Here is a 20,814-nt window from a genome sequence, read left to right on the forward strand (position 1 = left end):
GGTTTGGGGGGGTTCAGGAGGGATTCGGGGGGTCCAGGAGGGATTTGGGGGGTCCCAGGGGGTCCCAGAGTTTTGGGGGCTCCACGGGTTTAGGGGGTGTCAGGAGGGATTGGGGGGGTCAGGAAGGATTTGGGGGTCCCACAGGTTTTGGGGTGTCAGGAGAGTTTCGGGGGGCTCAGGAGGGATTTGGGGGTCCCATTGGATTGGGTCAGGGGCAATTTTAGGGTCAGGGGTGTCAGGAGGGATTTAGGGGAGTCCCACAGGTTTGGGGGTGTCAGGAGGGATTTGGGGGGTCCATGGGGTCTGGAGGGGTTTGGGAGGATCAGGGGAGGGTTTGGGGGGTCTCAGGGAGGAATTTGGGGGTCCAGGGGGGTCAGAGGGATTTGGGGGGTCCCGGGTGGATTGAGTGGTGGGGACTGAATTGGGGGTCAGGGAGGTCCTACGAGGTTGGGGGTCCTGAGAGGGTCCCACAGGTTTTGGGGTGTCATGAGGGATTCAGGGGTCAGGATTGGAATTTGGGGTCAGGGGTCTCAGGAGAGGGATTCGAGAGGTCCCAGGTTTAGGGGCTCAGGAGGGGAATTTGGGGGGCCCAGGGCTCAGAGGAATTTGGGGTCCCGAAGAGGAGAGGGTCCCAAAACTCACGTGTCCCCGATCCTCGTCCTGGCGGGTGGCGGCGGCGATGGCGGCGGCCAAGTGGGGGTCGTGGATGGGGAGGAGGGCGCGTGGGGGAGGGGCGCCAGGGGTGCAAGGGGGCTCCCCGGCGCCCTCCCAATTCCAGCCCTCCCTCCCAGCAGGGGAACAACCTGGGGGAAAACGGGGAGGAGTCAGAGGTCAAAGGGGGGACCCAAAATCCCAAAATTAAGGAGTGGGGAGGGGGAGGGGCAGGGTCTCACCTGTATAAAGCAGGGGAGGGAGCTCGAAACCCTCCCCCACCCCGAGGGGCTTCCCGGGGGTCCCGACTCCGTCGAGGAGGGGGAGGGGTCCTTTGCCCCTCCCCTCCCCAAAAAAAGCGAAGCGCCGCTTCCGCAGGGGCAGCAGAAGTCTCAGAGGTGGGGAGGGGCCCCGAGTTGGGAGGTCCAGGGGAGTCTGGGGGTTCTCCTGGTGCGCAGATCCACGGGCAGCTCCTCCGTCATTTTTTGGGGAGGGGGTGATTTTTATTGGGGAGGGGTAGGACTCCCAAAAATAAATAATTGGGTGTCTTTTCCCCTCCCCCGCAGGAGACGCCGCGGGAGCGGAAGGAGAGAGGGAATCCTGACGTGGGGTGGAGTGGGGGAGGGGCGAGGTAGCCCCTCCCCCTCAAAAAGCCACGCCCTTTCGGTTGGACACGCCCCCTAAAAATAAAAATAATAAAAATGAAAAGATTCAGCTCTTTTTTCCCCATTAAAAAATAATAATTGGGGTTTGTAAAAGCCCCAAACCCTCAAAATTCCATTCCCAAATCCCCCTGGAGCCCTCCCGAACACACCTTGACCCCTCCCCAGACCCCCAAAAATCTTCCCCAGACCCCAAAATCCTCAAAATGCCCCTAAAATCGTCCCAAAATCTCCATAAAATCCCCCAAGACCCCAAAATCTTACCCCCAAATCCCCCAAATCCCCAAAATCTCCCAAATCCCCAAGATCCCTCAAAATCCCTCAGGATCCCCAAGATCTGACCTAAATCCCCAAAACTCCAGTCTCTAAAAATCTTAGTTCCCCAGATACAGAGTCTCCGGTCATCAGGTCCACAAGGTCATTTAAAATCCTAGATCTTTATCAGATCCAGAGTCTTAAGATCAGTCGTTAGGACCCCAGAGTCTGTCTAGGCCCCAGGTTCTTAGTCCAGGTTCTTTAGTCTTTGGGTCTAGTCAAGTTCAGAGTCTAGATCTAGTCCCAGACCAGCAAGATCCCCTCTTTCCCAGGCACTGGGCCACGCCCACCTCCCTTGGCCGCCCACCCTTCGCGCCCAGCTGCCGACAGACAAAGCCACGCCCCCTCTGGGAAAGCCACGCCCACTGGGCGGTCCCGGAGCCTTTTGGGGACATTTTGGGGTCATTTTTGGGGACATTTTGGGGACATATTTGGGGACATTTTGGGTACATTTTTGGGGACAATTTGGGGACATTTTTGGGGACACTTTTGGGGGCATTGGGGACACTTTTGGGGGCATTTTTGGGGACACTTTGGGGACACTTTGGGGACACTTTGGGGTCATTTTTGGGGACACTTTTGGGGACATTTTTGGGGACATTTGGGGACATTTTTGAGGACACTTTGGGGTCATTTTTGGGGACATTCTTGGGGACATTTTGGGGACATTTTGGGGTCATTTTTGGGGACACTTTGGGGACACTTTGAGGACATTTTTGGGGACACTTTGGGGACATTTTGGGGACACTTTTGGGGACAATTTGGGGACATTTTGGGGACACTTTGGGGACATTTTGGGGACACTTTGGGGACATTTTTGGGGACATTTTTGGGGACACTTTGGGGACATTTTGGGGACATTTTTGGGGACACCGGGGGTGGTTTTGGGGACACTTCGGCACGGGGAGAAGGGGGAGGGGCGGGGCTTCTTTAAACCACGCCCTTCCTTGTGACGTCACGGGCGCCGCGGTGGGCGGAGAAAGAGCCGAAAAACGAGAGAAATAAGGAGCGAAAAAGGGGTCGAAAAAGGGAGGAAAAAGGGGCGAAAGAGGGACAAAAGAGGGGTGGAAAAAGGACCCAAAAAGGGGCAAAAAACGGACAAAAAAGGGACAAAAAGGGTTGGAAAAAGGTCCGAAAAAGGGGCAAAAAAGGGACAAGAAAGGGGTGGAAAAAAGGACCGAAAAAGGGGTGCAAAAAAGGACCGAAAAAAGGGTGGAAAAAGGGGTGGAAAAAGGACCGAAAAAGGGACAAAAAAGGGATGAAAAAAGGACCCAAAAAGGGACAAAAAGGGGGCTAAAAAAGGGGCTGAAAAAAGGGTGAAAAGGGATAACAAAGGGTAAAAAAAGACTCAAAAATAGGCTGAAAAAGGGATGAAAAAGGAGCTCAAAAAGGACCCAAAAATGGTGTGAAAAAGGGTAAAAAAGGATCCAAAAAAAGACTGAATAAAGACCCAAAAAGAGGCTGAAAAAGGGTGAAAAAGGATCCTAAAAAAAAGGACTAAAAAGGGACCCAAAAAGGGTAAAAAAGGACCCCAAAAAAGGACTAAAAAGGGACCAAAAAGGGGCTGAAAAAGGACCCGAAAATGGACCCAAAAGTGGACTAAAAAAAAGGTGAAAAGGGACCCAAAAAAGAGCTGAAAAAGGACCTGAAAAGGAGGTGGAAAAACGGTAAAAAAGGGACCAAAAAGGGACCTAAAAAGGGACCCAAAAAGGGACCAAAAAGGGACCCAAAAAAGGACTAAAAAAAGACTCAAAAAGGGGCTGAAAAAGGACCCAAAAAGGGTAAAAAAGGACCCCAAAAAGGGACCAAAAAGGGACCCAAAAAGGGTAAAAAAGGACCCTAAAAAAAAGTGAAAAAGGACCCAAAAATGGACTGAAAAAGGACCCCAAAAAGGACTAAAAAGGGACCCCAAAAGAGTAAAAAAGGGACCCAAAAAGAACCCTAAAAAGGGCTCGAAAAACGACTCGAAAAGAGGTTGAAAAAGGTTAAAAAAACCACCCAAACAAACAAACAAAAAAGGGACAAAAAAAAAGACCCAAAAAAGGTTAAAAAAGACCCAAAAAGGGTAAAAAAAGAGACCCCAAAAAGGAGTAAAAAAGGGGACCGGGAACACCCGAAAGGCTCCGGAAACACCCGGAAATTCACGGAAATACCCGAATATTGACGGAAATAACCGAAAATTCACGGAAACACCCGAAAATTCACGGAAAACTCCGAAGGTCTCCGGAAACTCCCGAAAGGCTCCCAAACCACCCGAATTTTACCGGAAACTGCCGAATTTTACCGGAAACTCCCGAAAGGGGGGCTCCGGAAAGAGCCGAAGGTTGGCGGGAAGAGCCGAAGCCCCCGCCATGGAGGTCGCGGGGTTCCCGCTGCTCCTCGGGCTCCTCCAGGGTGAGTTTTTGGGACCCCCTCCCCCCCCCTTCCCGATTTTGGGACCCCCCCCTCAATTTTCGGGACCCCCTCGATGTCGTCGAGACCTTTTTTTGTCGTCTGGACCCCCTCGTCGTGACGTAGGACCCCCTCCCGCGTGAGGTGGTTTGGGCCAGCTCCGACCCCCTTTACGGTGTTATTTGGAATCTTCCCCCACTTTTGGTCACGTGGGAGGCCCAAAATGTCCCCAAAATGTCCCCAAATGTCCCCAAAATGTCCCCAAATGTCACCTGGGACCCCCAAATTGTCACCTGGGACCCCCCAAATGTCACCTGGGACCCCCAAAATGTCACCTGGGACCCCCAAAATGTCCCCAAATTGTCCCAAATTGTCCCCAAATGTCACCTGGGACCCCCAAAATGTCCCCAAATTGTCCCAAATTGTCCCCAAATGTCACCTGGGACCCCCAAAATGTCACCTGGGACCCCCAAATTGTCCCCAAATTGTCCCGAAATGTCACCTCGGACCCCCAAAATGTCACCTGGGACCCCCAAATTGTCCCTAAATTGTCCCCAAATGGCACCTGGGACCCCCAAAATGTCCCCAAATGTCCCCAAATGTCACCTGGGACCCCCAAATTGTCACCTGGGACCCCCAAAATGTCCCCAAATTGTCCCCAAATGTCACCTGGGACCCCCAAAATGTCACCTGGGACCCCCAAAATGTCCCCAAATGTCCCCAAATGTCCCTAAAATGTCACCTGGGACCCCCAAATTGTCCCCAAATTGTCCCCAAATGTCCCAAATGTCACCTGGGACCCCCAAAATGTCCCAAAATGTCCCCAAATTGTCCCAAATGTCACCTGGGACCCCCAAAATGTCCCCAAATTGTCCCCAAATTGTCCCCAAATGTCACCTGGGACCCCCAAATTGTCCCCAAATGTCCCCAAATGTCACCTGGGACCCCCCCAATGTCACCTGGGACCCCCAAAATGTCCCCAAATTGTCCCCAAATTGTCCCCAAATGTCACCTGGGACCCCCAAATTGTCCCCAAATGTCACCTGGGACCCCCAAATTGTCCCCAAATGTCCCCAAATGTCACCTGGGACCCCCAAATGTCCCCAAATTGTCCCCAATGTCACCTGGGACCCCAAATTGTCCCAAATTGTCCCCAAATGTCCCAAATGTCACCTGGGACCCCCAAAATGTCCCAAAATGTCCCCAAATTGTCCCAAATGTCACCTGGGACCCCCAAAATGTCCCCAAATTGTCCCCAAATTGTCCCCAAATGTCACCTGGGACCCCCAAATTGTCCCCAAATGTCCCCAAATGTCACCTGGGACCCCCCCAATGTCACCTGGGACCCCCAAAATGTCCCCAAATTGTCCCCAAATTGTCCCCAAATGTCACCTGGGACCCCCAAATTGTCCCCAAATTGTCCCCAAACGTCATCTGGGACCCCCAAAATGTCCCCAAATGTCCCCAAATTGTCCCCAAATGTCCCCAAATGTCACCTGGGACCCCCAAAATGTCACCTGGGACCCCCAAAATGTCCCCAAATGTCCCCAAATGTCACCTGGGACCCCCAAAATGTCCCCAAATGTCACCTGGGACCCCCAAAATGTCCCCAAATGTCCTCAAATGTCACCTGGGACCCCCAAAATGTCCCCAAATGTCCCCAAATATCACCTGGGACCCCCAAATTGTCCCCAAATGTCCCCAAATTGTCCCCAAATTGTCCCCAAAATGTCCCCAAATGTCACCTGGGACCCCCAAATTGTCCCCCAATGTCACCTGGGACCCCCAAATTGTCCCCAAATGTCCCCAAAATGTCACCTGGGACCCCCAAAATGTCCCCAAATGTCACCTGGGACCCCCAAAATGTCACCTGGGACCCCCAAATTGTCCCCAAATTGTCCCCAAATGTCCCCAAAGTCACCTGGGACCCCCAAATTGTCCCCAAATGTCCCCAAATGTCACCTGGGACCCCCCCAAATGTCATCTGGGACCCCCAAAATGTCCCCAAATGTCCCCAAATGTCACCTGGGACCCCCAAAATTTTGTGTTGAATTTTGGGTGAATTTTGGGGTGAATTTTGTGTAAATTTGGGGTGAATTTTGGGTGAATTTTGTGTAAATTTTGGTTGAATTTTGGTGGATTTTGGGTGAATTTTGGGTGAATTTTGGGGGTGAAATTTGAGTAAATTTTGGACCTGAATTTTGTGTAAATTTGGGGTGAATTTTGGGTGAATTTTGTGTAAATTTTGGTTGAATTTTGGGGTGGATTTTGGGTGAATTTTGGGGGTGAAATTTGTGTCAATTTTGAGTGAATTTGGGGTGAATTTTGGGTGGATTTTGGGGTGGATTTTTGGTGAATTTTGGGGGTGAAATTTGAATAAATTTTGGGTGAATTTTGAGTGGATTTTGAGTAAATTTTGGTTGAATTTTCTGTGAATTTTGGGTGAATTTTGTTGAGGTTTTGGGTGATCTTTGGGGGTGAAATTTGAGTAAATTTGGGGTGAATTTTGGGGGTGAATTTTGAGTGGATTTTGAGTGAATTTTGAGTGAAGTTTGGGGGTGAATTTTATATAAATTTTGTGTGAATTTTGGGTGAATTTTAGGCAAATTTTATTTGAATTTTGGGTGAATTTCGGGTGGATTTTTGTTGAATTTTGGGTTGAAATTTTATGTTGAATTTTGGGTGAATTTTGGGTTGAATTTTGGTCAAATTTTGAGCGAATTTTACACAAATTTTAAGTGAATTTTATGCAAATTTCGCTCAAATTTCGCTCAAATTTCGCCCGAATTTTGTAGAAATTTCGCGAAAAATTCAATTTTTCATTTCCAACCCGTTTTTTCCCTTTTTCCCCCCAAAAATCAAAGTTCTGGGGGCCCAGGGGGGTTGTGTGGAGGTGGCTTCGGGCACCGAGGCCGTGCTGGGGGGGATTTGGGGTTGAATTTGGGGGAAATTTTGGGTCAATTTTGGATGAATTTTGTGTAAATTTGGAGTGAATTTGGGGTGGATTTTGTTGAGATTTTGGGATGAATTTTAGAGGGATTTTTGGTTGAATTTTGAATGGGTTTGGGGGTGATTTTTGTGTAAATTTGGAGTGAATTTTGGGTGGATTTTGTGGGAGTTTTGGGGCGGATTTTGGTCAAAATTTTGAGTGAATTTTCTGCGAATTTTGGGGTGAATTTTCTGCAAATTTTGGGTGAATTTGGGGGAAATTTTCCTTAAATTTTCCTTCGATTCTGAGCGAATTTTAAGGGATTTTAATGGGAATTTTAGGTGGAATTTTGAGCGAATTTCAAGTGAATTTTGCTCAAATTTCGCTCGAATTTCGCCCAAATTTCACCCGAATTTTGTAGAAATTTCGGGAAAAATTCAATATTTTCATTTCCAACCCATTTTTTCCCTTTTCCCCCCAAAAATGAAAGTTTTGGGGGCCCAGGGGGGTTGTGTGGAGGTGGCTTCGGGCACCGAGGCCGTGCTGGGGGCCCCGTTCCGGCTCCTCTGCATCGCCTGCAAACGGCGCAGCGAGACCCCTGCTGAGGCTGAGAGCGAGTGGTTCTTCCGCCCTGAGGGGGCCCCCACCTTCCAGAAGGTCACTGGGATGGACTGGGAGGGACTGGGAGGCACTGGGAATCACTGGGATAAACTGGGAGCCACTGGGAGCAGATTGGGGGGCACTGGGATAAACTGGGTTAAACTGGGAGGGAGTCGAAGGGTGATCACGGGGCACTGGGAGGGGATTGGGAGGCACTGGGAGGGGATTGGGGGGCACTGGGATGGACTGGGAAGCACTGGGAATCACTGGGATAAACTGGGAGACACTGGGAGCAGATTGGGATGGACTGGGAGGGCACTGGGATGGACTGGGAGGGCACTGGGAGAGACTGGTGAGACCCCCGCCGAGGCCCAGAGCGAGTGGTTCTTCCGCCCTGAGGGGGTCCCCACCTTCCAGAAGGTCACTGGGATGAACTGGGATAAACTGGGAGCCACTGGGAGCCACTGGGATAAGCTGGGAGCCAATTGGAATAAACTGGGAGCCACTGGGACGGAGTGGGAGGGAGTCGAAGGGTGATCACGGGGCACTGGGAGGGGATTGGGAGGCACTGGGAGGGACTGGGAGGGGATTGAGGGGCACTGGGATGGACTGGGAGGCACTGGGAATCACTGGGATAAACTGGGAGCCACTGGGAGCAGATTGGGGGGCACTGGGATGGACTGGGAGGGAGTGGGAGGTTGATAAAGGGGCACTGGGAGGGGATTGGGAGGCACTGGGAGGGGATTGAGGGGCACTGGGATGGACTGGGAGGGGATTGGGAGGGACTGGGAGGGACTGGGAGCAAGTGAGAGGGACTGGGAGCTACTGGTGGATGTTGGGAGACACTGGGGAGCTACTGGTGGATGTTGGGAGACACTGGGGAGCTACTGGTGGATACTGGGAGACACTGGGGAGCTACTGGTGGATACTGGGAGACACTTGGGAGCTACTGGTGGATACTGGGAGTTACTAAGAGCTACTGGGATGCACTGGGAGCTACTGGGAACTATTAATGAGAGGCTGCAGTTCCCAAAGTGACCACTGGGTGGCGATAGAGAGAAATGGATTCCAACTGGTTTTTTACTGGTTTTAACTGGTATTTACTGGCTCCTCGTGCCCAGATCCTGCACTACAACCCCGAGGAGAAGCAGCCCTGGGTGGCCCTGGGCCCTTTTCTGGGGGTTACTGGGAGTTACTGGGGAACCACTGGGGAGTTACTGGTGGATACTGGGAGACACTGGGGAGACACTGGGGAGCTACTGGTGGATACTGGGAGACACTGGGGAGCTACTGGAGCTACTGGGGGATACTGGGAGTTATTAAGAGCTACTGGGATGCACTGGGAGTTACTGGGAGTCATTGGGAGCTACTGGGAACTGTTAATGAGAGGGTGTAATTCCTGAAGTGACCACCGGGTGGCGACAGAGAGATAGCGATTTTATATTGGTTTTTTATTGGTTCTAACTGGTTTTAACTGGTATTTACTGGTCTCTCGTGCCCCAGATCCTGCACTACAACCCCGAGGAGGAGCAGCCCTGGGTGGCCCCGGGCCCTTTCCTGGGGGTTACTGGGAACCACTGGGGGATACTGGGAGCCACCGGGGAGACACTGGGGAGCTACTGGGATTGTACTGGGAGATACTGAGGGATACTGGGAGACATTGGGGAGCCACTTGGGAGCTACTGGGGGATACTGGGAGCTACTGGGACCTACTAGGAGGCACTGGGAGCTACCGGGAAGACGTTGTAATTCCCGAAGTGACCACCGGGTGGCGACAGAGAGACACAGATGTTATATTGATATTATACTGGTTTTTTACTGGTTTTAACTGGTATTTACTGGCTCCTCGTGCCCAGATCCTGCACTACAACCCCGAGGAGGAGCAGCCCTGGGTGGCCCCGGGCCCTTTCCTGGGGGTTACTGGGAGTTACTGGGGAACCACTGGGGAGCTGCTGGGGCTGGTACTGGGAGCTACTAGTGGATACTGGGGGACACTGGGGAGCCACTTGGGAGCTACTGGGGGATACTGGGAGTTACTAAGAGCTACTGGGATGCACTGGGACTCACTGGGAGTAACTGGGAAGACGTTGCAGTTCCGAAAGTGACCACTGGGTGGCGATAGAGAGAAATGGATTCAAACTGGTTTTTTATTGGTTTTAACTGATTCTAACTGGTTTTAACTGGTATTTACTGGCTCCCCGTGCCCCAGATCCTGCACTACAACCCCGAGGAGGAGCAGCCCTGGGTGGCCCCGGGCCCTTTCCTGGGGGTTACTGGGACTTACTGGGGAACCACTGGGGATCTACTGGTGGATACTGGGGAGTTACTGGTGGATACTGGGAGACACTTGGGAGCTACTGGGGGATACGGGGAGACACTGGGGAGCTACTGGAGCTACTGGGGGATACTGGGAGTTATTAAGAGCTACTGGGATGCACTGGGAGTTACTGGGAGTCATTGGGAGCTACTGGGAACTGTTAATGAGAGGGTGCAATTCCCAAAGTGACCACTGGGTGGCGACAGAGAGATAGCGATTTTATATTGGTTTTTTATTGGTTCTAACTGGTTTTAAGTGGTATTTACTGGTTCCCCGTGCCCCAGATCCTGCACTACAACCCCGAGGAGGAGCAGCCCTGGGTGGCCCCGGGCCCTTTCCTGGGGGTTACTGGGAACCACTGGGGCATGCTGGGAGACACTGGGGAGACACTGGGGAGCTACTGGTGGATACTGGGAGACACTGGGGAGCTACTGGAGCTACTGGGGGATACTGGGAGTTATTAAGAGCTACTGGGATGCACTGGGAGTTACTGGGAGTCATTGGGAGCTACTGGGAACTGTTAATGAGAGGGTGCAATTCCCAAAGTGACCACTGGGTGGCGACAGAGAGATAGCGATTTTATATTGGTTTTTTATTGGTTCTAACTGGTTTTAACTGGTATTTACTGGTTCCCCGTGCCCAGATCCTGCACTACAACCCCGAGGAGGAGCAGCCCTGGGTGGCCCCGGGCCCTTTCCTGGGGGTGCTGAGCTGGAACGGCTCGAAGGGCACGCGGGACCTGCAGGACCTGTCGGTGGCGCTGAGCGAGGTCGGCCACGCCCACGCCGGGCTCTACGTGTGCCGCCTGCGCCGCAACCTCACCTTCGAGGGCTACACCTACAGCCTGGCCCGCAACCAGACCCTGCGCCTCGCCGTCGTCGACAAGGGTACTGCCAGGGCACTGGGAGGGACTGGGAGGGACTGGGAGAGGATTGGGAGGGAGTGAGAGGCAGTGGGAGGGAGTTGGAGGGGAGTGGGAGGCACTGGGAGGGACTGGGAGGGAGTTGGAGGAGGTTGGAGCAGAGTTGGAGGGAATGGGAGGGACTGAGAGAGGATTGAGATGCACTGGGAGAGGATTGGGAGGGACTGGGAGGGGATTGGGATGCACTGGGAGGGACTGGGAGGGGATTGGGGGGCACTGGGAGATGATTGTGATGGACTTGGAGGATTGGGATGGACTGGGAGGGACTGGGAGGGGATTGGGGGGCACTGGGAGATGATTGTGATGGACTTGGAGGGGATTGGGATGGACTGGGAGGTGATTTAGGGGCACCGGGGTGGACTGGGAGGGGAATGAGAGAGAGTAGGAAGGGACTGGGAGAGGACTGGGAAGGACTGGGAGGAGGATTGGGAGGCACTGGGATGGACTGGGAGGGGATTGGGGGGACACTGGGAGGATTGGGATGCACTGGGATGGACTGGGAGGGGATTGGGGGGCACTGGGAGGCACTGGGATGGACTGGGAGGGAGGGACTGGGAGGGGCTGCACCCAGCCTGGCCCGTAGCCAGACCCTGCGCTCGCAGTCGCTCGACAAGGAGTACTGGGAGGGCACTGGGAGGGGATTTGGGGGCACTGGGAGGGGATTGGGGGGCACTGGGAGAGGATTAGGAATGACTGGGATGGATTGGGAGGGAGTGGGAGGGAGTTGGAGGGGATTGGAGGAGGTTGGAGAGGATTGGGGGGCACTGGGAGGGACTGGGAGGGGATTGGGGGACACTGGCAGAGGATTGGGAGGGACTGGGAAGGGATTGGGGGACACTAGGATGGACTGGGAAGTGATTTAGGGGCACTGGGATGGGTTGGGAGGAGAATGAGAGAGAGTAGGAAGGGACTGGGAGAGGACTGGGAGGGACTGGGAGAAGATTGAGATGGACTGGGAGGGAATTGTGATGGACTGGAAGGGGATTGGGGGACACTGGGAGGGACTGGGAGGGGATTGGGAGGCACTGGGATGGACTGGGAGGGAGGGACTGGGAGGGGGCTGCACCTACAGCCTGGCCCGCAACCAGACCCTGCGCCTCGCCGTGGTCGAGAAGGGTACTGGGAGGCACTGGGAGGCACTGGGAGGCACTGGGAGGCACTGGGAGGGGGTTGGAGCAGAGTTGGAGGGACTGGGGTGCACTGGGAGGGAGTTGGAGGGAGTTGAAGCAGAGTTGGAGGGACTGGGGTGCACTGGGAGGGGATTGGGAGGGACTGGGAAGGGATTAGGGGGCACTGGGTGGCACTGGGAGGGGATTGGGATGGACTGGGAGGGGATTGGGATGGACTGGGATGGACTGGGAAGGTATTGGGGGACACTGGGAGATGATTGGGATGGACTTGGAGGGGACTGGGATGGACTGGGAAGGGATTGGGGGGCACTGGGAGATGATTGGGATGGACTGGGAGGTGATTCGTGGACACTGGGATGGACTGGGAGGGGACTGGGATGGACTGGGAGGGGAATGAGAGAGAGTAGGAAGGGACTGGGAGAGGACTGGGATTCACTGGGAGATGATTGGGGTGGACTGGGAGGGGCTTGGGATGGACTGGGAGGGGATTGGGGGGCACTGGGATGGACTGGGAGGGGATTGGGGGGCACTGGGATGGACTGGGAGGGGGCTGCACCTACAGCCTGGCCCGCAACCAGACCCTGCGCCTCGCCGTCGTCGACAAGGGTACTGCCAGGCACTGGGAGGCACTGGGAGGGGACTGGGAGGGACTGGGGTGCACTGGGAGGGAGTTGGAGGGGGTTGGAGCAGAGTTGGAGGGAATGGGAGGGACTGAGAGAGGATTGGGATGCACTGGGAGGGGATTAGGGGGCACTGGGTGGCACTGGGAGGGGACTGGGAACAACTGGGATGGATTGGGAGGGAGTGGGATGGACTGGGAGGGGATTGGGAGGGGATTGGGAGGCACTGGGAGGGGACTGGGATGGACTGGGAGAGGATTGGGATGGACTTGGAGGGGATTGGGGGGCTCTGGGAAGGAACTGGGATGGACTGGGAGGTGATTTGGGGGCACTGGGATAGACTGGGAGGGGACTGGGATGGACTGGGAGGAGAATGAGAGAGAGTAGGAAGGGACTGGGATAGGACTGGGAAGGACTGGGAGGGGATTCAGGGGCACTGGGAGGGGATTGGGGGACACTGGGATGGACTGGGATGGACTGGGAGGGAGGGACTGGGAGGGGGCTGCACCTACAGCCTGGCCCGCAACCAGACCCTGCGCCTCGCCGTGGTCGAGAAGGGTACTGGGAGGCACTGGGAGGCACTGGGAGGGGATTAGGGGTCACTGGGATAAACTGGGAGGGGATTGGGGGGCACTAGGAGGGACTGGGAGGGGGTTGGGAGGGAGTGGGAGGGAGTTGGAGGGGAGTGGAAGGCACTGGGAGGGGATTGGGAGGGGATTGGGGGGCACTGGGAGGGACTGGGAGGGAGTTGGAGGGGACTGGGATGGACTGGGAGAGGATTGGGAGGGACTGGGAAGGGATTGGGGGGCACTGGGAGATGATTGGGATGGACTGGGAGGGGATTGGGGGGCACTGGGAGAGGATTGGGGGGCACTGGGAGATGATTGGGATGGACTGGGAGGTGATTTGGGGGCACTGGGATAGACTGGGAGGGGACTGGGATGGACTGGGAGGGGAATGAGAGAGAGTAGGAAGGGACTGGGAGAGGACTGGGAGGGACTGGGAGATGATTGGGATGGACTGGAAGGGGATTGGGATGGACTGGGAGATGATTGGGGTGGACTGGGAGGGGCTTGGGATGGACTGGGAGGGGATTGGGGGGCACTGGGATGGACTGGGAGGGGGCTGCACCTACAGCCTGGCCCGCAACCAGACCCTGTGCCTCGCCGTGGTCTAGAAGGGTACTGGGAGGCACTGGGAGGGGACTGGGAGGGGATTGGGAGGGAGTGAGAGGCACTGGGAGGGGATTGGGGGACACTGGGAGGGACTGGGAGGGGTTGGGAGGGAGTGGGAGGGGGGAGTTGGAGGAGTGGAAGGCACTGGGAGGGGATTGGGAGGGGATTGGGGGGCACTGGGAGAGGATTGGGATGGACTGGGAAGGGACTGGGGGGCACTGGGAGGGGATTGGGGGGCACTGGGAGAGGATTGGGATGGACTGGGAGGTGGGCGTGTCCTGACGTGGCCCGCCCCTTCCTCCCTCCCCACAGCCGATCCTGATGTCCCGTGCTGATTGTGGGCGGGGTTTTCCTCACGGGTGGGCGTGGCTTATGATGAATGGGCGTGGCTTAAGATGAATGGGCGTGGCTTCTGAACCAGTGGGCGTGGCCTGAGCTCTTTCATCACCTCCCAACTCCTCTGCCTCCAGTTCTTATATGGGCGTGTCTTATACTGAGTAGGCGTGGCTTAAACTGGATGGGCGTGGCTTATGATGAATGGGCGTGGCTTGGGATGAATGGGCGTGGTTTATGGAGTCATGGGCGTGGCTTCTGAGCCTGTGGGCGTGTCCAGGGCCGCAATTACACCCCTTCCAACCCCCGCTGTGTGGGCGTGGCTAAACCTATCTGGGCGTGGCTTCTGATGAATGGGCGTGACCTACACAAAGTGGGCGTGGCTTAGGATGAATGGGCGTGGTTTATGAGCCTGTGGGCGTGTCCAGGGCCGCAATTCCACCTCCCAAAACCCACACTATGTGGGCGTGGCTAAACCTATCTGGGCGGGGTTTTTTGGGGGGTGGGCGTGTCCTGAGGTGGCCCCTCCCCCTTTCCCACCCCCCAGCCCGCCGTGACCTGGCGTCGATCGTGTCCGAGATCCTGATGTCCCGTGCTGATTGTGGGCGGGGTTTTTGTCACGGGTGGGCGTGTCCTTGGCTAAGTGGGCGTGTCCTGAGGTGGCCCCGCCCATTTTCACCCCCCAGCCCGTCGTGACCTGGCGTCGATCGTGTCGGAGATCCTGATGTCCCGTGCTGATTGTGGGCGGGGTTTTTCCTCACGGGTGGGCGTGGCTTAGGATGAATGGGCGTGGCTTCTGAACCAGTGGGCGTGGCCTGAGCTCTTTCATCACCTCCCAATTCCTCTTCCTTCAGTTTTTATATGGGCGTGTCTTATACTGAGTAGGCGTGGCTTAAACTGACTGGGCGTGGCTTAAACTAAGTGGGCATGGCTTCTGATGAGTGGGCGTGGCTTAGGATGAATGGGCGTGGCTTCTGAGCCTGTGGGGCGTGTCAGGGCACAATTACACCTTCAGCCGCTGTGTGGGTGTGGCTAAACCTATCTGGGCGTGGCTTCTGATGAATGGGCGTGGCTTCTGATGAATGGGCGTGGCTTAGGCTGAGTGGGCGTGGTTTATGGAGGCATGGGCGTGGCTTCTGAGCCTGTGGGCGTGTCCAGGGTCGCAATTACACCCCTTCCAATCCCTACTATGTGGGCGTGGCTAAACCGATCTGGGCGTGGCTTCTGATGAATGGGCGTGACCTACACAAAGTGGGCGTGGCTTAGGATGAATGGGCGTGGCTTCTGAGCCTGTGGGCGTGTCCAGGACCCCAATTCCACCTCCCAAAACCCACACTGAGTGGGCGTGGTCACACCTATCTGGGCGGGGTTTTCTCACGAGTGGGCGTGTCTTAAGATGAATGGGCGTGGCTTAGGCTGAATGGGCGTGGTTTATGGAGTCATGGGCGTGGCTTCTGAACCAGTGGGCGTGTCCTGATCTCGTTCATCACCTCCCAGCTCCTTCTCCACCTCTTCCAATGGGCGGAGTGGGCGGAGCTTGCAGTGGGTGGGCGTGGCTTTTTGGGGGAGGGGTGGGCGTGTCCTGAGGTGGCTCCTCCCCCTTTCCCACCCCCCAGCCCGTCGTGACCTGGCGTCGATCGTGTCGGAGATCCTGATGTCCTGTGCTGATTGTGGGCGGGGTTTTTCCTCACAAGTGGGCGTGTCCTGAGGTGGCTCCTCCCCCTTTTTTCCCCATAGCCCGCCGTGACCTGGCGTCGATCGTGTCGGAGATCCTGATGTACGTGCTGATCGTGGTGCTGACGCTCTGGCTGGCGGCCGAGATGCTCTACTGCTACCGCAAGGTGGCGGCCGCCGCCCCGCCCCCCGACAGCGCGTGAGTGGGGGAGGGGCCTAGCAGGAGGAGGAGGAGGAGGAGGGGGATGAAGGGGCAGGGCTTGAAAATTTGGGAGAGGTTTTGGGGAGGTGTGGGTTTTAAATGGGTGAGGGGCAAGGAGGGTTTTCGGGGGGGTTTTGGGGAGGATTGAAGGGGTTCTGGAGGCGTGGCTTTTAGATTGTGGGCGTGGTCTGTAAGGGGCAGTGGCCTAGGAGTGGAAGGGTGTGGCCTAAAGGGGCGTGGTGCAAGGAGGGAGGGGTTTTAGGGGGTTATAGGAGGAGTTGAAGGGGGTTTGGGGGCGTGGTTTGTCTGGGAGGGGCAGGGCTTGTAGGGAGGGGCGTGGCTTAAATATTTGAGGAAGATTGGGGGTGTGGTTTTTAAAATGGGTGGGGGGCTAAGCAGGGGTTTTTAGGGGGTTGGAGAGGAAGTTTGGGGGTTATTGGAGAGGTTTGGGGCGTGGTTTGAAGGGTGGGGGTGTGGTCTGAGTGGGCGTGGTGGAAAGGAGGCGTGGCCTGAGGGAGGGAGGGATTTGGAGAGGGAGGGGAAGGGATTTGGGGAAGTGATGAGGGAATATTAGGAATTTGGGGGCCTGGCTTTTAGGGGAGGGTGGGGCTTCAAAATTTAGGAGGAGGGTTTTGGGGAGTTTGGTTTTAAAATGGGTGGAGGGCAAGGAGGGGTTTTGGGGGAGGGTTGGGGGTAATGGGGGCATTGAAGGGGGATTTGGGGCGTGGCTTGTAGGGGGAGAGGCGTGGCTAAAAATTTGGGAAGGTTGGGGGCTGTGGGTTTTAAAAGGGTGGTGGGCAAGGAGGGTTTAGGGGCTTATTGGGGAGGTTTGGGGGGATTTGGGGGGTTGGGGGCAGGGTTTTTGAGGGTGTGGTCTAAAGGGGCGTGGCTTAAAAATTTGGGAAGGTTTTGGGGGTGTGGGTTTGAAATGGGTGGGGAGGCAAGGAGGGGTTTGGGGGATTGAAGGGTTTGGGGGCGTGGCTTGTAAGGGAGGGGCGTGGTTTGTATGTTGTGGCGTGGTCTGTGGGGGCGTGGTCTAGGAGTGGAAGGGTGTGGTCTAAAGGGGGCGTGGCTTGAGGAGGGAGGTTGGAGGGGACAGGGAGGAATTTGGGGGTGTAATAAGGGGTGTTAGGTGGGATTTGGGGGGCAATAAGGGGGTTATTGGGGGGATTGGGGGCGTGGCTTGTCAGGAGGGGGCGTGGCTTGTAGGGGGGAGGGCGTGACTTGAAAAATTTGGGGAGGTTTTGGGGTGTGGGTTTGAAATGGGTGGGAGGTTTGGGGGAAGTTTGTGGGGTTATTGGGGGGATTTGGGGGGCGTGGTTTGAAGGATGGGGCGTGGCTTGTAGGGGCGTGGCTTAAATATTCTGGAAGTTTTGGGGTGTGGGTTTGAAATGGGTGAGGTTTGGGTGGCAAAAGGGGTTATTGAGGAGGTTGGAGGGAAGTTTGGGGGTTATTGGGGGTTATTGGGGGTTTTAGGGGCGTGGCTTGTAGGGAGGGGCGGGGCTTAAAAATTTGGCAGGGTTTTGGGGGTGTGGGTTTGAAATGGGTGGGGTTTGGGAGGCAAAAGGGGTTATTGGGGGGTTTGGGGGATTGAAGGGGTTGAAGGGGTTTGGGGGCGTGGCTTGTAGGGGAGAGGCAGGGCTTAAAAATTTGGGAGGGTTTTGGGGGGGTGTGGGTTTGAAATGGGTGGGAGGTTTGGGGGAAGTTTGTGGGGATATTGGGGGGTTTGGGGCGTGGCTTGTCAAGGAGGGCAGGGCTTGTAGGGGAGGGGCGTGGCTTGTAGGGGAGGGGCAGGGCTTAAAAATTTGAGGAGGGTTTGGGAGGGTGTGGTTTTGAAATGGGTGGGGTTTGGGTGGCAAAAGGGGGGTTATTGGGGGGTTTTGGGGCGTGGCTTGTCAGGAGGGCGTGGCTTGTAGTGGGGGCAGGGCTTGTAGGGAGCGGGCGTGGCTTAAAATTTGGGAGGGTTTTGGGGGTGGGTTTGAAATGGGTGGGGTTTGGGGGGAAGTTTGGGGAGTTATTGGGGAGGTTGGAGGGAAGTTTGGGGGATTGGGGGGTTGGGGGCGTGGCTTGTAGGGGAGGGACGTGGCTTAAAAATTTGGGTGGGTTTTGGGGGAGTGTGGGTTTGAAATGGGTGGGGTTTGGGTGGCAAAGAGAGTTATTGGAGGGGTTTTGGGGGGGTTATTGGGGGGTTGAAGGGGTTTGGGGGCGTGGCTTGAAGGATGGGGGGCGTGGTTTGTAGGAGAGGGCGTGGCTTAAAAATTTGGGAAGGTTGGGAGTGTGGGTTTGAAATGGGTGGGGTTTGGGTGGCAAAAAGGGGTTATTGGGGAGGTTTGGGGCGTGGTTTGTAGGTTGTGGTCGTGGTCTGTGGGGGGCGTGGTCTAGGAGTGGAAGGGTATGGTCTAAGGGGGCGTGGTGCAAGGAGGAGGGGTTTTGGGGGGGTTATAGGAGGATTGAAGGGATTTGGGGGCGTGGTTTGTCTGGGAGGGCGTAGGCTTGTAGGGAGGGGGCAGGGCTTAAAAATTTGGGAGGGTTTGGGGGTGGGTTTGAAATGGGTGGGGTTTGGGTGGCAAAAGGGTTATTGAGGGTTGGGGGCGTGGCTTGTAGAGAGGGCGTGGCTTAAAAATTTGGGAAGGTTTGGGGGTGTGGTTTTGAAATGGGTGGGGTTTGGGTGGCAAAAGGGGGTTATTGGGGGGTTTTGGGGGTTATTGGGGGGGTTGAAGGGGTTTGGGGGCGTGGCTTGTAGGGGAGGGGCGTGGCTTAAAAATTTGGGTGGGTTTGGGGTGTGGGTTTGAAATGGAGTGGGGTCTGAGGGCAAAAAGGGGTTGTTGGGGGTTTTGGGGGGATTGAAGGGTTTTGGGGCGTGGCTTTTAAGGGAGGGGGGCGTGGTTTGTAGATTAGGGCGGGGCCTAGAAGCGGTGGGGCGTGGTCTTAGAAAGGAGGGGGTTTTGGGAGGGGTTTTGGGGTTGGGATGAACTTTGTGGGGTATTGGGGGGATTTGGGGGCGTGGCTTGCAAAGTGTGGGCGTGGTCTAAAGGGGGTGGGTGGAGTCTAGGAGGGGCGTGGTCCCGAAGGAGGAGGTTGGGGGAAAGTTTGGGGGGTAATATGGGGGTCTCCAAGCCCTCCCTCCTCCCTCCCAGGTCGGAGCACTTGGCCATCACCTCGGAGAGCAAAGAGAACTGTGCGGGGGTCCAGGTGGCAGAGTGACTCCTGGCACCCCAAAACCCCTGGACCCCCTGACCACTCTGAGCCCCCCTGGACCCCAAAACCCCTGACCTCCCAGACCCCTGGACCCCCAAGTCTCTCTGATCCCTCTGACACCACCCAGACCTCCCTGACCTCACCCAGACCCCCTAAGTCTCTCTGACCCCCTGGACCCCCAAATCTCTCTGATCCCCGTCTGACCCACCAGACCTCCCTGACCACTCAGACCCCCAAAACCCCTGACCCCTGGACCCCCAGACCCCCAAAACTCCCTGACCCCCTGACCACCCTTGACCCCCAGACCCCCAAAAACCCCCTGACCCTCCCCAAAATCCCCTGAACCCCCAGGACCTCCTGACCTCCCAAAACTCCCTGACCCCGACCCCTCCAAAAACCCCTGACCCCACCCAGACTCCCCAGACCACCTGATCCCCAGACCACCCTGACCCACCCAGACCTCCAAAACCCCCTGACCCTCCTGACACCTCTGACTTCCCAAATCCCTCTGACCCCCAGACCACCCTGACCCCCAGACCCCAAATCCCTCTGACCCCCCCCTGACCACTCTGAGCCCCCCTGGACCCCCAAATCTCTCTGACCCCCCTGACCACCCTGACCCCTCCCAGACCACCCTGACCCTCAGACCCCCAAAATTCCCTGACCCCGGACCCCCAAAATCTCCTGACCCCCTGGACTCCCCCAAATCCCTCTGACCCCTGGACCCCCAAAAACCCTCTGAGCCCACTCCTGGACCCCCAAATGTCTCTGACCCCCTGGACCCCCCAAAAAGCCCTTGGACCCCTGGACCCCCAAATCCTCTGACCCTCCTGGCCCCCCCAAAAAAACCCTCTGACCTCCCAGACCCCCAAGTCTCTCTTGACCCCCTGGACCTCCCAAAACCCTTGGACCCCTGACCCCAAATCCTCTGACCCCCAGACCCCTGGACCCCCAGATCACTCTCCCCCCACCCCAAAAATGCCTCCCCACCCCAAAAATACACTCCTTTGAACCTCCTCCCAAAATCCTCCCTTGATCTCCCCAAAAACTTGCAATTTTTGGGCAAAAAGCCCTAAATTGGGGTCTTTTTCACCCCTCCCCTCAAGCCCGCCCCCTCACCCCTCAAACCACGCCCTTACCCTCCCCACCCTGAGAGTGGGGTCAAACCTCCCAAATTTGGGGTCAACTCCCCTTTTGGGTTGGAGGGGCGGGCCAGCATGCAAATGAGCCGTATGCAAATGAGGCGTATGCAAATGAGCCGTATGCAAATGAGCTCTGCCGTTTCCAAAGGGGGGGAAACCTTGATGAGCAATATGTAAATGAGGGGGGAGGGGTTATGCAAATGAGCAAAGCACTTTATGCAAATGAGGAGCCTCGAGGAGGGGGTGGGGTCGCTGTTATGTAAATGAGGGAGGGGGCGGGGCTTGGAAAATTAAAAGGGCATTTAATTAAGAGAGCATTTAATTAATGAGAGGATGTCAAATATGTAAATGAGATGGAAATGAGAGATTAGTCTCGTATGCAAATGAGGGCAGGAAGTGAATGGATGAGTTGATATGCAAATGAGGCCTGTAAATGTGATGCTAATGATATGCAAATGAGGGGTTTGAGATCTGCCAATTAGGGCTTTGTGATAGGTTTGACAATATGCAAATGAGATGCAAATTAAGAGAGCGCAAATGAAGCCTTTTATAA

General features: G+C 55.8%; 1 protein-coding gene across 5 annotated transcripts; it reads left to right on the forward strand.

Moving 5' to 3' along the window:
- The first annotated feature begins 3,881 nt into the window (after positions 1–3,881).
- Positions 3,882–19,125, forward strand: LOC126652382 (sodium channel subunit beta-1-like). Of its 5 annotated transcripts, none has more exons than XM_050339122.1 (5): positions 3,882–4,022; positions 7,439–7,605; positions 10,509–10,752; positions 15,783–15,918; positions 19,059–19,125. In XM_050339122.1, exons 1-5 carry the CDS (start codon positions 3,980–3,982, stop codon positions 19,123–19,125), a joined length of 657 nt encoding a protein of 218 aa, XP_050195079.1. In that variant the 5' UTR covers positions 3,882–3,979. The 5 variants fall into 5 exon arrangements, with proteins under 5 accessions (XP_050195079.1, XP_050195078.1, XP_050195080.1 ...); XM_050339121.1 differs by lacking the exons at positions 15,783–15,918; positions 19,059–19,125 and adding exons at positions 14,593–14,704; positions 15,633–15,773; XM_050339123.1 differs by lacking the exons at positions 15,783–15,918; positions 19,059–19,125 and adding exons at positions 14,593–14,704; positions 14,866–14,941.
- Positions 19,126–20,814: the final 1,689 nt, after the last annotated feature.

The sequence above is a fragment of the Myiozetetes cayanensis genome, unplaced genomic scaffold, assembly GCF_022539395.1.
Source record: "Myiozetetes cayanensis isolate MyiCay16 unplaced genomic scaffold, myiCay2020 scf803, whole genome shotgun sequence".
Classification (NCBI taxonomy): domain Eukaryota; kingdom Metazoa; phylum Chordata; class Aves; order Passeriformes; family Tyrannidae; genus Myiozetetes; species Myiozetetes cayanensis.

Coding starts and splice junctions, on each gene's coding strand:
- LOC126652382 (XM_050339121.1), top strand. CDS start 3,980: ATGGAGGTCGCGGGGTTCCCGCTGCTCCTCGGGCTCCTCCAGG. Junction 4,023..7,438: donor GCTCCTCGGGCTCCTCCAGG/GTGAGTTTTTGG, acceptor CAAAAATGAAAG/TTTTGGGGGCCCAGGGGGGT. Junction 7,606..10,508: donor GGGCCCCCACCTTCCAGAAG/GTCACTGGGATG, acceptor CCCCGTGCCCAG/ATCCTGCACTACAACCCCGA.